At 35.3% G+C, this 15,076-nt stretch overlaps 1 protein-coding gene across 1 annotated transcript in view; it reads left to right on the plus strand.

Moving 5' to 3' along the window:
• Positions 1 to 427: 427 nt before the first annotated feature.
• The window catches only part of LOC308649984 (uncharacterized protein), a 31,188-nt gene continuing 16,539 nt past the window's right edge, over positions 428 to 15,076 (plus strand). The window contains exon 1 of the mRNA XM_081295912.1: positions 428 to 537. Within this exon, the coding sequence (XP_081152038.1) occupies positions 478 to 537 (60 nt within the window). The 5' untranslated portion in view covers positions 428 to 477. The remainder of the gene's footprint in view (positions 538 to 15,076) is intronic.

The following is a 15,076-nucleotide window of genomic DNA, read 5'->3' on the forward strand; positions in this document are numbered from 1 at the left end:
GAATCCATGGCCTTATATAAGCAAAACAAGCACTCTACTCACTAAGCTATATCCTCAGCCCTGATCTGTAGTCTTTTTACAAAAGATAAAAAAAGAAAGAGAGAGAAAGAGTGTGTTTGTGCACACACAACAGCTTCAACTGTAGGTCGTAGTGAGGATCGAACCCGGGCCACACGCACAGCCAGGAGAGCGCGCTACCGCTTGAGCCACTTCCCCACCGGCTGCCTTGTGTTCTTTTAACACTGATAATGGAGCAGCCTGTCATTCAGACTGATTGTGCGCCCACTTGGCTCAGGTTGGAGGCAGTGCCTGAAGCCTTGGCCAATCAGTCTCTTAGGCGAGAACTGTCCAATCCGCCTGCAGACGGTGATGAGGGGGCGGGCTTCCACGAACTTCCTCCCTTCCAGTCTGGAGCTGGCCATTTTTTCATTCTTTTTTAGGCTTTCTGCCCTGGATCGGAGCCCAGGTTTCTGTGCTATGGAGAAGCTGAAAACAAACCACAGGGAGACCGCTGAGAACCCTGAAAGCCAGGAAATTGTAAGTGTGCCTTGTATCTTGAGACTGCGGAGGAAGGTGGCTTAAGGCTGACAGGAGTGGCAATGGTGGAAACTGGCAGTCCTGGCTAGGGACTCCTCCTGGTCCTCTCCAGAGTCATGTGGCCAGAGGGTCTCTCTGTAGCAGCTTAGCCTTTACCTCCCTCTTACTAGTCTAGTGAGGCTTACATCAGCAGTTGAAATCCTGGGCATTTTGTTCCATAATTGTATGGTGTTTTCAGCTTCTTTCTAAAGCCCTTTGTGGGCTTCCATGTCCCATGAGCCCAGCATGACTCCAGATTGCATAGTGAAGACTGAGATGATCATCAGGAGAACCCCAAATCCATTTGTTGTACTCATGCATGAGAGAGGCTGCTGATTTTAGGGCTTGTTACTCATGAGGGTTTGTCTGTTTGTTTATATATTTATTTATTGTGTGTGTGTGTGTGTGTTGTTTTCTTTTTGGTACCAGAAATTCAACTCGGAGGTGTTCATCCACTGATTCACATTCCCACCCTTTTTAAAAATATTTTTATTTAGAAACAGGGTCCCTTTGAATTTCTTAGGGCCTCACAAATTTGATGATGCTGGCTTTTAACTCTTTCTCTTCATGAGTCCTGAGATTTTTAAATGTAGGGGAAGCAGTATCTCAAATCCAGAACAAACATCTGAAATCCAGAACTTCAGTTTAGCTCTCCATGGGTCTCAGAATAAACCCCTAGTTTTCTAGCTCTCTGTTCACATATCCAAAACTAGGGTTCTCTGTTCACAGAGAATAAGTAATAGAATAGAATAGATAGTATAATGACCTTGTAATGTGGATAATGGGTCTCAAACACACCTGGCTGCTAACTGAAAGATATGTTAATGAGCACCATTAAGGCCTATTTCAAATGTAAAAGACCTTGAAGCCCACTTGTGGGAACACCTTCAACAAAGTCCTTTGTCCCCGGGGTGATTCCTGATTGAATTTGAACATATTGGTCACAGAAAGAATGAAAGTGAACCCCTGTGGTAGTCAGGATGCCTTTTCCAAAGCCTATTCTAAATGCATTATGCTCCGTGTTCTGCCCAAAACCATTAGTAAACTTCTAAGATGGCACATCAAGATGAGTTTTTTTTTTTTTTCTGGTATCATTCCTCATATCACATAGTGGGAATTCTATTTCTTAGAATTTTTTTTCTTCAAAATTTATGAGATAAGCACCCAGATTCAATTGGCAAATTGAGAAATTTTGATTCATCTCAAAACTCCACTTTCAGCATTATCAATCATTATTTTTTCATATTTTATTTTAATTGGATGCATCATTTATGTTTTTCTACAAGAAATGAAGGGCATTTTTAAAAGAGTTTAATTTATCATTCTGAGATTTTCACATCATGAGAAGAAAGCAGAATAAAATTAGGTGACATTAAAAAGAATGAATCTCTCCTAAGTGAGGTTTATGTGTCCCAATTAATAAATTTTAAAAACTGTAATGGGTCATCAATTGATGTTTTATTTATTTATTAAATATTTGTTTGTTTACTTATTTATGGCCAGAACATTTTATTAAAATAACCCACAGAAGGGGCTGGGGTTGTGGCTGAGCTATAGAGCACTCACCTAGCACGTGAAATGTCCTGGGTTGGATCCTCAGCACCACATAAAAATAAATAAATAAATAACCCACAGAAACATGCCAAACATTTCAGGAAATTCTTTTCTTCTGGTGTGGCAGGAAAAATAAAAGTGGGACTAACTTGAATTTAAATTGCATGCAAGTTCAATCTCTCTCTCTCTCTCTCTCTCTCTCTCTCTCTCTCTCTCTCTGTACTGGGGATTGACCCCAGGGCCTCATGCTTAGAAGGCAAGCACTCTACAAGCTGAGCTATTTACTCAGCCTCATTTTTTTTTGGGGGGGGGAGACCAGGGATTGAAGTCAGGGGCACTCTACCACTGAGCTACATCCCTACCCTTATTTTGTATTTTACTTAGAGACAGGGTTTGAGTTGTTTAGTGCCTCACCATTGCTGAGACTAGTTTTGAATTCATGTTCCTTATGTTTCAGTCTTGTAAACAGCTGATATTACAAGCATGCACCACCATGCCTGGCCAATTTCAATCTTACAGGCTAAAGTACACAGCAAATTAGATCAAAGTCCATGTCAATAACTCGGTACATTATTTAAAAAAAAATATATATATATCATATATATATGATATATATATATATATATCATATATATATATATATATATATATATATATATATATATATATTTCTTAGTTGTTGATAGACCTATATTTTATTTACTTATATGTGGAGCTGAGAATTGAACCCAGTGCCTCACATATGCCAGACAAGTGAGCTACCACTGAGCCCCAGCCCCAGCCCCAGCCCCCTGGAACATTTTTTATGGGGGATATTCGAGATTGAACTCAGGAACACTTGACTACTAAGACACATCCCCAGGGTTTTTTTTGTTGTTGTTGTTGTTTTTGTTGTTGTTGTTGTTGTTGTTGTTGTTTTTTGCTTTATTTAGAGACAAGCTCTCACTGAGTTTCTTAGCACCTCATTTTTGCTAAGGCTGGCTTTGAACTTTTGATACATCTTCCTCAGCCTCTTCAGCAACTGGGATTACAGGCTTGCACCAACACACCCAGCCCCTGGTACATTTTTAATACCTGTTTTACATAGATTTTAACCAGTAGCCTTAACTTTTTTCTAGTATATGTTTGATTTGAATCCATAACCCAGAAATCAGTGAAACAGAATCTATTTTTTATCTCTAACACTGCTTTCAGTTATGACAGTGTCTGAGTTAAGATTTCCCATTAAAGAATCTACTATGTGTTGTGTTCTCATTCTGACCTCCCATATGACCTAGTTCTGAGTTTTAGAATATCTGAAACAAGGTTTCCAGAGATTCCATTCTTTTTGGAGTATTTAGAAAATACCACTCTCTGAGTCTTGCCTTCTAGGGACCAGTTTGAATTTTAAGTGTGAGCTTCTGAAGGGATGGACTAATTGGATGCTTTGCAGCTGGAAGGCATTTTCTGATATACTTTCTATCTAAAAGGTACTTCATTTGTTTCCTTTTATTAGATACTGTGAATAAAGATACAATAAAAATAGACATGTGGCAATATCTTTAGCAAAAGGATTCAAATTCCTTTACATATATATCCAAAGTTATTATTAGTGGATTGTATGACATTTTTTTTTTTTTACCAAGAATTATTATTTATATCTTTTTATTTATTTAAATACTGGAGATTAACCCCAGGGCACTTTACCATTGTGCTACATACCCAGTCTCCAACACTTTTATTTATTTATTTATTTTTGAGAGAGGGTTTTACTGAGTTTCTTAGGACCTTGCCAAGTTCTTGAGGCTGGACTTTAACTTGAGAATAAACCCCTAGTTTTCTACCTCTTATCCTCCTAAGCCACTGGGAGTTCAGGCATGTAGAACTTTGCACTGCTACCCCAAATTATTACTAGTGGATTATGTGGTATTTTTATTTTGGGCTTTTAAAGAACCTTAACACTTTTATAAAAAATATATTTATTGGTTTTATATTGTCATCAATATTTTGACATATTTGTGTACCCTTGGAATCCCTATTAATTATGAGATATTTACTTGGTTTTGTTTGGTTTGGTGCTGAATATTGAACCCAGGGGTACATATCACTGAGACACATTACTTTTTATGTTATATTTTGAGACAGGCTCTCACTAAGTTGATTGTAGCCTTGTTATGTTAATGAGACTGTCTTTGAACTAACAATTCTCCTGCATCATTTTTCATAGCTTCTAGAATTTCAGGCATATGCCACCATACATGACAATTTTAGATTTTTATAATAGCCATTCCAACATTTTCTGCCTAGGCTGCAGAAAATCTATTTGATTAATGCATTAAATCCCTGAGGGAAGTTTATGTGAAGTAGCCAATGTAGGAGTGCTGTGTAAAGATTAGCAAGGATTGTGGAATGTGATAGACATTATTATCTAAAGTACATATATGAAGATAGGAATTGATGTGAACATACTTATGATGTGAATATACACATGAAAAATTGTTGTATATGTGCAATAAGAATTGTGATGCATTCCGCTGTCATGTATTTAAAAAATAAAACAAAATTAAAGATTTCTTTATATGTATTGCTGAGAATCAAACTCAGTGCTTTGCACATGCTAGCAAAGTAGTCTACCACTGAGACACAACTCCAGTCCATGTACCCAGCTTTTTATACTCTCTTGGTAGTAGTCAGAAACAACTTTAAAAATTGCATTTATATCACTTTTCCTAGTACAGTAATGTATTGCTAACTAAACTTATTCTTAGTGTTTTTTAAAAAATAATCTAATGGATGACTGTTATTTTTTTCCAGAGATTATTTTATCACTTCTTTAGGGCTTGGTGAAGGGTCTTCTTTTTTTCAGAATGTAGATGTCTCCTATTATCAAATGGTTCCATGCTAAGTGTGTTGAAAATAATGATTCTAAAAGTTTACAGTTCACACATTTCCAAGACTATAGGGGAAAGGGAAAGGACAATATTCACAACCAAGAAACCATTTCCCGTGGAAGCATAGTATCAGTGTCCAACCTGGAGTGTAATCCAGATCTTTCAGTGATAAGGTTGTTTAAGAAATACTAATGTAGGTTTTTGGGATCCTGTAAAGTACACTGAATGGCTTTAAATCATTTACTCTTCTTCAAAATAAAATTTCTACTACCTACTTAAATAATAAAACACTATGAATGAGAAAGGTGAATGAGACTTAAGTTCTGTGGAGGTACTAAGATTGACCTTTAATTATAGTTTATAAATAGTCAAATAAGAAGGGCCTTAGAGTTGTCTCATTTTTTCCAACGCATGATATGGAATACTTAGATGAACTGACATGAAATAATGAAAATGCATTTCAGGGAAGTGATATCACAGAAATTTTCAGGGTAGAATCTTGGAAATGTGGGAAAAATATATTCATACATATGCATTTCTATTGAAAAAATAAGTGATAAATACATGAGTATGAGAGTAAATTCAGTGTGCCTCATGCATTGTAGGTTGAAGGTAATGATAAAGGAGTAACTGAGGGATCCAGAACTCTATAATTGTGGGAGATATTAATAGCAATTTAGAAAAAGAAAATATAGTTAAATCCCTTTAGATTTGCCTCTGTCCTCTGTTGTTCTTATAAATTTAATTCTGTCAAATGAGATTATGTGGGTATGGTTCTCTCTGAATTTATGTTTTCTCTTGTTTTTAGGATTTTGTCAGCTATTTCATGTAAAGCCCTGTCCTAAACTCACTTTGGGGCTCTTTTACCACCTGTTCTGGACTGCAGAGCAGAGACTCATCTCACTCATTCTGTGCAATGAATTGACTTTTGTCAATCTTTGCAAACAATGGTTGCGAGAACAAGGATATTGGAGGTCTTTCATATCCTATAATATGGTTGTCAGACCCTGTGGGTTAAAGGGTAGTTACTTGCTATGTTAGAAACATCTTCCCTATGAGAAGGGCTTATCTATATTTTATGTTTTGGAAGTCCCATAAACACAGAAGAGAAGCATTTATGGTCACAAACAAAGGAATGCCAGAAGCCAGTAGATGTGAGAAAATACAAAAACAAAAACAAAACAAAACAAAAAATCTTAGAGCTTTCAGAGGTAAAAAGTTTATTTCTGTTTTCTGTAAGAAAACTAAAATTTCTCTTTGGCCTGACAATATTTTGATGTTTTAAACTTGCTTGCAATTTCTACCTGTGTTTTGAATTCACCTATGCCTGGCTATCCCTTACCAGGTATCAACCCTCTCTAAAACCTTACTGGTGCCTCATAAATCCTGGCTCCCACTGACCAAAATACAATTCTCTCTAAATCTCAGTGGCAGCTCATAAATTCTAATGTCTGGAGCTGAATTTATTCCCTCCCTTGAAATGTTAGCCATGTAGATCCTTAACCAGCTATCTGTCTTTGTATTATGATTGTCAAAATCTTGTTAGCTGTAAGTACCTTAGACACCCACTTCCTTTGTAACCTTTTGTGCTGTAAAAACTTTTTCCTGAAGGTCAGGGGGATGATCTCTAGCATAGGATCTTGTAAGAGACAGTCCTGGCCAGCTTTTGTGTACATGATACAATCTTGATTTAATTTGATTTAAAATTTGAGTTGGTGGTCTTTTCTTTGTGTTTTGGTTCAACATTAACCTTTTTTTTTTATCTTTACTGTAAATAAAACCAAAGAACACAACAAAACTCCTGTAAATGAGCCAGGTGCATAATAATAGTCATTCTTTCCTGAAAGCACAGTATTCATTAAAGAAATAATATAAGCTTAAAAATTAAAAGATAGCTCAAATATCAAGGGAGTTTAGGAGTTAGAAATTTTTTCTTTCAGAATATAGGTAGTAAAATAGGAAAAAAGATAAAATGTGAAACATAAATATATTAAGTAATATACAAAAAAAAATCACCAAAATGTTTATTACAAAAAAATCATCTACAGAAATGGTTCAAAAGAAGCAGTCTTTTTGTCAGGGAATAAACATTTGGACAGGAATGGAAGTTTTGGTTCTCTTTTTAAGTAGTTTTACTCATAGTGAATAATCTTTACACTATTTCTGCATTTTACTGGTTGGAATTAATTATAATTCATATATCTGCGAAAAAGGTACTGAATGCAGAAAAATATTATTGCTCATGTTTAAATCACATACATTATTTGATCTTTCCCTTTTTAAACTAAAAATCTGCATAAAACCATTTCTTAATAAATATCTTTATCTCTGTATATTAGCAGCAACTGAGTTATAAAATTTGCTATGATAACTTGTCTCTTCATATACTTAAAGACTCTGAATTTGCTGCTTAGCATTTAGGTATAATTTTTTTATGGTGTTCTATAGTTATTTACGTCTCTGTGCCAAGTTTTATACCAAGCTCTTAGTATGTGCCTTAATTACTCTGTGTAGCAATGTAGGATCCATGTCTTATTTGTGACACTTTGTTCCCAGAACTGTGTCTAAAGGGAAATATGTACAAGATGATTATTCAGGAAAAAAAATCTATCTAATATTTTATTTTATATTTATTTATATATTTATGTACACATATTATTTTTATTATTTAGAAACACTTTAGTCTTAAGCTACACTGATTCTAGTGTATTTTAACTTGAATTGGTTGTGAAAAACAAACTAATAAGACTTTTCTCTTTGTTGTTTGGTGATTTCTGCAACCTCAGGAACCCAGTGAATAATGGCAGAAATAAATAATTCTCTAGTTTGAGGCAGAATCATCAAACTAGATGATGTTTTGCTTCTGCTTTCTATCTTGATCATTAGACACATACCTTTAAATTTACATGGAACACTTTTGGAATTCTGTTCTGTTAGTTCTTCTAATAAAAAATCAAAGAAAGTGAAAAATAATGCAGGAAATATAAATGATTAATTTAAAGCAATTCATTTCTTAAAATAAATAATTTTTTTAAATTACAAAAAATTCTGAAAAGTTAGAAAAGTTAAAAGATTTAGAAATATCCTAAGGCAACTTCTCTTTTGCTCAGGACAGTAGACTATATCTCCAACTCATTCCTCTCTAGAATTGGACTGTGTGCAAATATGAAAAAAAAAAAAGTCCTAAGATGCCCCACATGGCTTATAAGTTTTAAAATCCTGACAGGAGCTCAAATCTGCCATTTTTCTACTTTACAAAATACAAAATCTTAAATTTGTATACTTAACAAACATTTGCGGAAGTGTAATTTAAAATGACCTAAAAAAATGAAAAAATCATTGAAGGACTGACCCACTGAACATGAGGGACTTATAGTATTGAAGCCCTTATATTAAATGTCTTTTTATCATTGTCAAAATTTTCCACGTTTATATTATCAATATATTAATCAGAATTTTTATGCATTTAATAACAAATATCTTAGTTCCTATTTTACTCAGTCTTTTAAAAAATTAGTAATAATTAATATTAATAATTTAATGCTCATGCTTGTTAAAGTATGAAACATATACTTTAAAAGCTATGGCTATAGCAAGTGAAAAATCCAGCCTAATTTCCTCTTAATATTGGAAGCCATCTCATCACAAAGGCATGAAAAGTTAATTTCTGCTTCATTATAAATTACTGTGATTTGTAAACTTGCTTGAAATGCCTGCCAGTGCCTTGAACTCACCCATGTCTGGTTTTCCCCAATGAGATAACAACCCTCCCTGAAACTTTAGTGATGACTCATAAATTCTGGCTTTCCCTGACCAAATAACAACTCACTCTGAAACTTTAGTGGTGCATCATAAATTCTGATGTTGTAATCTAAACTTACTCCCTAAGTGCTGAACCATTTAGACCATTAACCTACTATGCCTTTGTATTATGCTTGTCAAAATCCTGTTGTCCATGTAAGGTCTCAAACACCCCCATTTTGCAAATTTTTGTGCTATAAAACTCCAGTCTTAGAGAACTGGAGTGCTGTCTTCTTTTCCCATGGGTTTCAGGAGAGACTGTTATGCTCAAATGCGGGACCCCCAAAAGACCACCAGAGACCAAGATAGATGTATGCAGCAAATAGGTGTTTATTGTGAGCTAGCTCAGTCCTCCACACAGCAAATAGGTGTTTATTGTGAGCTAGCTCAGTCCTCCACACACACAGCAACTGGTGGCTTAGAGGCCCTGAGCCCGGGGTTTGCAGCAGTTTTATAACTCTTTGGGGAAGGCAGGTACCCCACATACATCATAACATCTCTTAGCAAATCATCACACACCTTGGGAAAATCATAAACAACTCTAAAACATGATTAGTCCATTCACTGGTGGGAACAAGTTGGGTAAGGGTGATTGGTTAGTACAAGATGGGGATTCATTTGAACAGATTGGCTTAGGCCATGAGGGGAGTATGTGCTGAACTATATGATTTCCCAAAATGTTATCAACCACCATAAAGTACTGGGAAGGTCATCTAGCATCTCAGGTATTTTTCCTGTCTCATGCTGATTGGTGGCTGCTAGGGGGTTGCTATGGATCCCCACCTAACCTGACTGAGTCAGGGACACCAGGCACAGCAGATCTCTCCTGTTATTTTTAGATAAACAACTCAGCAGGGTGGGTATGAGCCTAGGAGTGCTCTGTGTGTCTTTCCAAGGACAAGAGTCATGCCCCCTTCCTTGGACAGTCTTTGCTCTGAGGTAGAGGTTAGTTTCTCACCTTGTACCTTATGTTTTTCTTTCTTTTTTCTTTTTTCTTTTTTTAGCTGTAGCTGGACACAATACCTTTATTTCACTTATTTATTTTTTATGTGGTACTGAGGATTGAACCCAGGGTCTTGCACATGGAAGGAGAGCACTCTACTGCTGAGCCACAATCCCAGCCCCTTATGTGTTGTTTTTATTGGGCATTTTTACTTTAGGGGGTTTCTTCCCAAAATCATGGCATTTGCAGGGAAATGGATGACACTAGAGCAGATTATGCTAAGTGAAGCTAGTTAATCCCTAAAAAACAAATGCTAAGTGTCATCTTTGATATAAGGAGAGCAACTAAGTACAGAGCAGGGAGGAAGAGCATGAGAAGAAGATTAACATTAAACCAGGATGACAGGTGGGAGGGAAAGGGAGAGAGAAGGGAAATTGCATGGAAATGGAAGGAGACCCTCATCGTTATACAAAATTACATATAAGAGGAGGTGAAGGGAAAGGGGGAAAAAACAAGGGAGAGAAATGAAGTACAGTAGATGGGAAAGAGAGAGAAGATGGGAGGGGAGGGGAGGGGGGATAGTAGAGGATAGGAAAGACAGCAGAATACAACAGACACTAGTATGGCTGTATGTAAAAACATGGATGTGTAACCGATGTGACTCTGCAATCTGTATACAGGGGAAAAATGGGAGTTCATAACCAACTTGAATCAAATGTATGAAATATGATATGTCAAGAGCTATGTAATGTTTTGAACAACTAATAAAAAAAAACTCAAAAAAAAAAAAAAAGAGCAGCACTCAATGACCCTTATCATGTCTGGATTGGATAATATTCTAGCCCTTATCATGTCTGGATTGGATAATATTCCCTGTCACTCAAAAAAAAAAAAAAAGGCTTACTTCTCTCATATTCAGTGTTCATGATCTGAGGCTCCTTCCAATCAAGAGCATTTTGTAGGAACTGTCCAATCCTGTGTGTCATCAGGGAGGAGGAGGGTGGGCTTTCACTTCTTATCTCCGGAGTCCTCCATTTTTTCCATTTGAGTCTCACACTTCAGAGTCACAGTTTGTTCTGCTGTACAGGAACTGAGGATCCCAAGTAGTCCTGAGAACCAGGCAATGGTGAATGTACATTAGCCTAGCAAGGGAGGCTGGGGCAGAAAGACTATTGGAATCACAAGACTGGCTGTGTTGTAAACAGGAGCTAGCAGATTGGGACTCTGGGCAGTATTTGGAGTCTGCAGGCTTAACTCCTCCACTGGGCCACTATGTCCTCAGTCCTACTGGCCAACCAGGTGGGGAACATGTCAGTGGTAGAGACTCTTTGCTGCCTTCCTTATGCCCAAAGGGCATCCTCAGCACCTGCATAAAATACTATGTGGTAGGTGTGTTCCTGCAGCCCAGATGCTGGAGATTGACAGGTGGAATAATTATCAAAATCAAATCTTCAAGGGCCATTTTCCTGCAGGAGAGGAGCTGTCATTTTGGGGTACCTAATTTCCTCTTCAGCTGGCTAATTTTCATTTTGACATTCTTTTATTTTTACTTTCTTCATTATTATTATTTTGTTAAAGTTAGGTGAACTGAGGGATACTGTACTGCTTAGCCATATCCTTGGTAATGAAGCCAGATTTGCAGATAGGTAGTTAGTGTAGTTAGATAAATTGGGTCTAATATCCAGTAAAATCAAGAATGAACACCATATTGAGAATGGAGTCCAGGAAAAGGGGAATTGAAAATGTGCCCAAGGCCTTGAGCCCATCCCAAGGAAATTTTAATGAAGCAGCTCACAGCAAACATGAAGATGCTAATCCAAAAGCCCTTCCTGCCCAGATTATACCCTCTGCCCACCTGTCCTCCACACTTTGGGCCTTCCCATTTCATCACTGCAAGAAAACAGAATAAAGGACAACAATGTGACAGGAATGCAGGATAGCTGAAGGAAGACCTTAGCTATAAAAAAGCTAAAAAGACCTTAGCTTAAAACAAACAAACAAACAAAAACGAACAACAACAAAAAACCCTTCCATGGATTCTACCTCTTGGGTCCCCTTTTTCCTCTGGGGAGAAGTCTTTTTCTACTGTCCTTTAATAAAGCTTCTATTTTCCACTCTAAACTTGCCTTGGTGTACTTCTCTGGTGTTATACTTCAGCATTGGGGAAGAAAGGACTCTTCACCAGTAAACAGCCCTAACATGTTTAAATTTATTTTGAGAAAGGTATCTAGACTTTGCTATTGCAATAAAGGATACTGTTTTTACATGCATAAGTATTCATATGGGGATCTTATTTATACTGTGATTCTTTGATGATTATTGTAATATTACAATTTCACAATATATATGAATACTTGGTCATGATAAGTTCTTTTTTTTGCTCTTATATTTAAAAAGGTTTTTGGCTAAAGTTACTTATAATTTTGTAGATGAATTTTAAAAATGTATGCTTTACTTTCTTATTTAAAGTAAAGCTTGTTGATCTTTTTTATTATTATTGCATTTTTCTTGTATTTAATAGTCAGGTTTATTTTGACATAACCATAAAACATGGAATATAATTTGCTCCACCTTAAGTATCCAGTAGTTCCCCTTTCCCTATTCTCATACTTTCTTCTATTGTATATTTATTTATAGTTTTTTTAATTATTGCTTTATAGAATACACATAAAAATAGACTTCACTGTGATATATTCATATTTGTACATAGCAATTTTCGTGAGATATATTGTGGGTTAATTTGGGGGACAATTATCACCTTTATAATGATGAGTTTTATCATCTGTACATGGGATGTATAATTTAGTCTTCTATGTGCTTTTTGTGACTTTTATTTTCTCATAAGTTCTACAGATTTTGTTTCTAAAAATGTACATATGTGAAATACCACTTGCATAAGGCACCTATGTAAAATTTATATATAGTGTTTTCTGCTGTGTTTTAGACTGGATATTTTATGAACTATGACTGGCCCTAGTGACCATTTTTTTCCTACATATTATTTTTTATCTCTTCCAAGATGTGTATTGTATTGAGCCATGCCCTTGGACTTCAAGTGTTTGCATGAGTACCATTGCATACTTATACGTTATCAAGGTCCCATATGCTCTAATTCCAGTAAGTCTCTGTGATGGGGAGTATCATGTATATTCAATAGCAAAATAGTTTCCACAAATAGATACTACTTTAAACTTCTTTTGAGGTAATGATTATTCATTTGTTTTAAATGTTCATCAATATTACTTAATTTTTCCCATGATGGGTTTTTATTTTGCATTTCTTTAATTTGTAAAGATTTTGAATTTTTATAGTTAATAAACATATCTCTTGTATAAATTTGCATTCAAATTTCTGACCTTTATATCTTTTTGGCTTAAAAGATGAGAAAATGGATCAAAAAATGCAGCTAGAGTTTGATTTCAAGAAAAAGAAAAAGGTTTAAATTATTTTTTAAAATTGCCTTTTTTCTTTCCTCATTATTTATTATAGGTTTCTTGTATGATTGTAAGTGTAGGTTATGTAAAGTGGATTCTAGGGCTTATCTTTGGAAATTACTACAAGAAGAAAAAATAAGAAATATCTCTACACTATGGCTGCAGCAAAATGAGTAAATTTCCTAAAATCATATGGTAATTAAATTGTTAAATGACAGATTTACTAAATATCCACTCCTTAAAGAATTTTCTTCTGGAATATTTTTGGCAGTGAATCATGAATTCTATTATCTGGATTTGGGGGTTTAATATAAAATCATATGGACTGAAATTTGGCCAATCCTAAAAATATTCATACATAATTTGTTGTTTACCTAATGATATGTTGTGGAGATAGCAACTAATGAACATATCTATTTTTAGAAATAGTTACTTTTTTTTCTTTTCAGTTTCTAATAACCTTTAGATTTATTTCCTTACTGAGTCACTCAAGGCCACTGATGTGTTTCTTTTCATTTTGTAATCTCAAGGCATTTACTCTTCTAAGAAATCTGTCTTGAGAGCTCTGTTTCTGAAGAGTATCTTAACATGAAAGAAAAAAAAAGTATTTGTGTTGCCCCTGAAATGTATTCTCAATGCACTCTCTTCAAAATGGAGAGAAAATAATATTTCCACCGACTGACATCCCTGTGTTAGAAGCTAATAATACATTGATGGTCTTTGAAGAAATTTCATACAGTTCTGTCTTTGGGTAGTTTTCTGTGGGCTGCTGAATTTCCATTTAGTATCCAGATACCCATGTTTTTTCATCTGTACAATGAGAATAATTTTAGAGGGCACAGATGAATAATGCTCTTCATGGAGGCTATGAATACCTGTATGTTCTGTAGTGCACAGCTGACAAAGGCCCTGGGAGACACTGTGCAGATACTAATTGATTAACAGTTATCTGCCACTCACATAAATTTTCATTCAAAAGCTTGTAATAACTTTAGGCATCTATGTCATCCACATTCCCAAGTATAAAAGTTTAAATCTTTTCTGAATTCCAAGTTCCAATTCTCTTGTGGTTCAATGTGGTACAAATAATTATGTTTCTTTTTTCTTTTTTTTTTTTTACACTGTGTTTCTAATAAAAATGTTCTCAGCTCCAAACCTATATTTCCCATGTCCAGCTATGTTTAGAAAATGACATAGATAATTGTATTTGATAATTTGTAAGGGAGAGTTGAGAATACTTCTTGCTTGTGTCTCCCTTCCTTAGAAACTGAACCAGAACTGTCCTTGGTCCTGAAAAGGGAGGACCATAACCAATCATATATATATAGATAGATAGATAGATAGATAGATAGATAGATTGATTGATTGTATATTCTCTTCTCTTTTCAGATCCTTGGCCCATTTCTCGATTGGGTTATTATCATCATCATTATTATTATTTGCTTAGTTTTTTGATTTCTTTATGTACCCTAGAGATAAGTGCTCTATCTGATGTGTGAGGGGTAAAATATTCCTCCTAAAATGTAGGCTCTGTCTTCACCTCACGGATTGTTTCTTTTGCTGAGAATAAACTTTTTAGTTTGATTCTATCCCATTTATTGATTATTTGTTTTAATTCTTGTGCTATCAGTGTCTTATTATAGAAATTGGGGCCTAATCCCACATGATGAAGATTAGAGCTTTTGTTCAATTCCATTAGACACAGAGTATCTGGTTTAATTCCTAGGTTCTTGATACACTTGGAGTTGAGTTTTGTGCATGGCGAGAGATAGTGGTTTGTTGAAGAGGCTATCTTTTCTCCAGTGCATGTTTTGACACCTTTGTCTAATATACAATAATTATAATTTTGTGGTAAGTCTCTGTGACCTCTATTCTGTACCATTTGTCTGCAGTCTTTT

This window comes from Spermophilus citellus (assembly GCF_964194105.1).
Source record: "Spermophilus citellus genome assembly, chromosome: 5".
Taxonomy (NCBI): domain Eukaryota; kingdom Metazoa; phylum Chordata; class Mammalia; order Rodentia; family Sciuridae; genus Spermophilus; species Spermophilus citellus.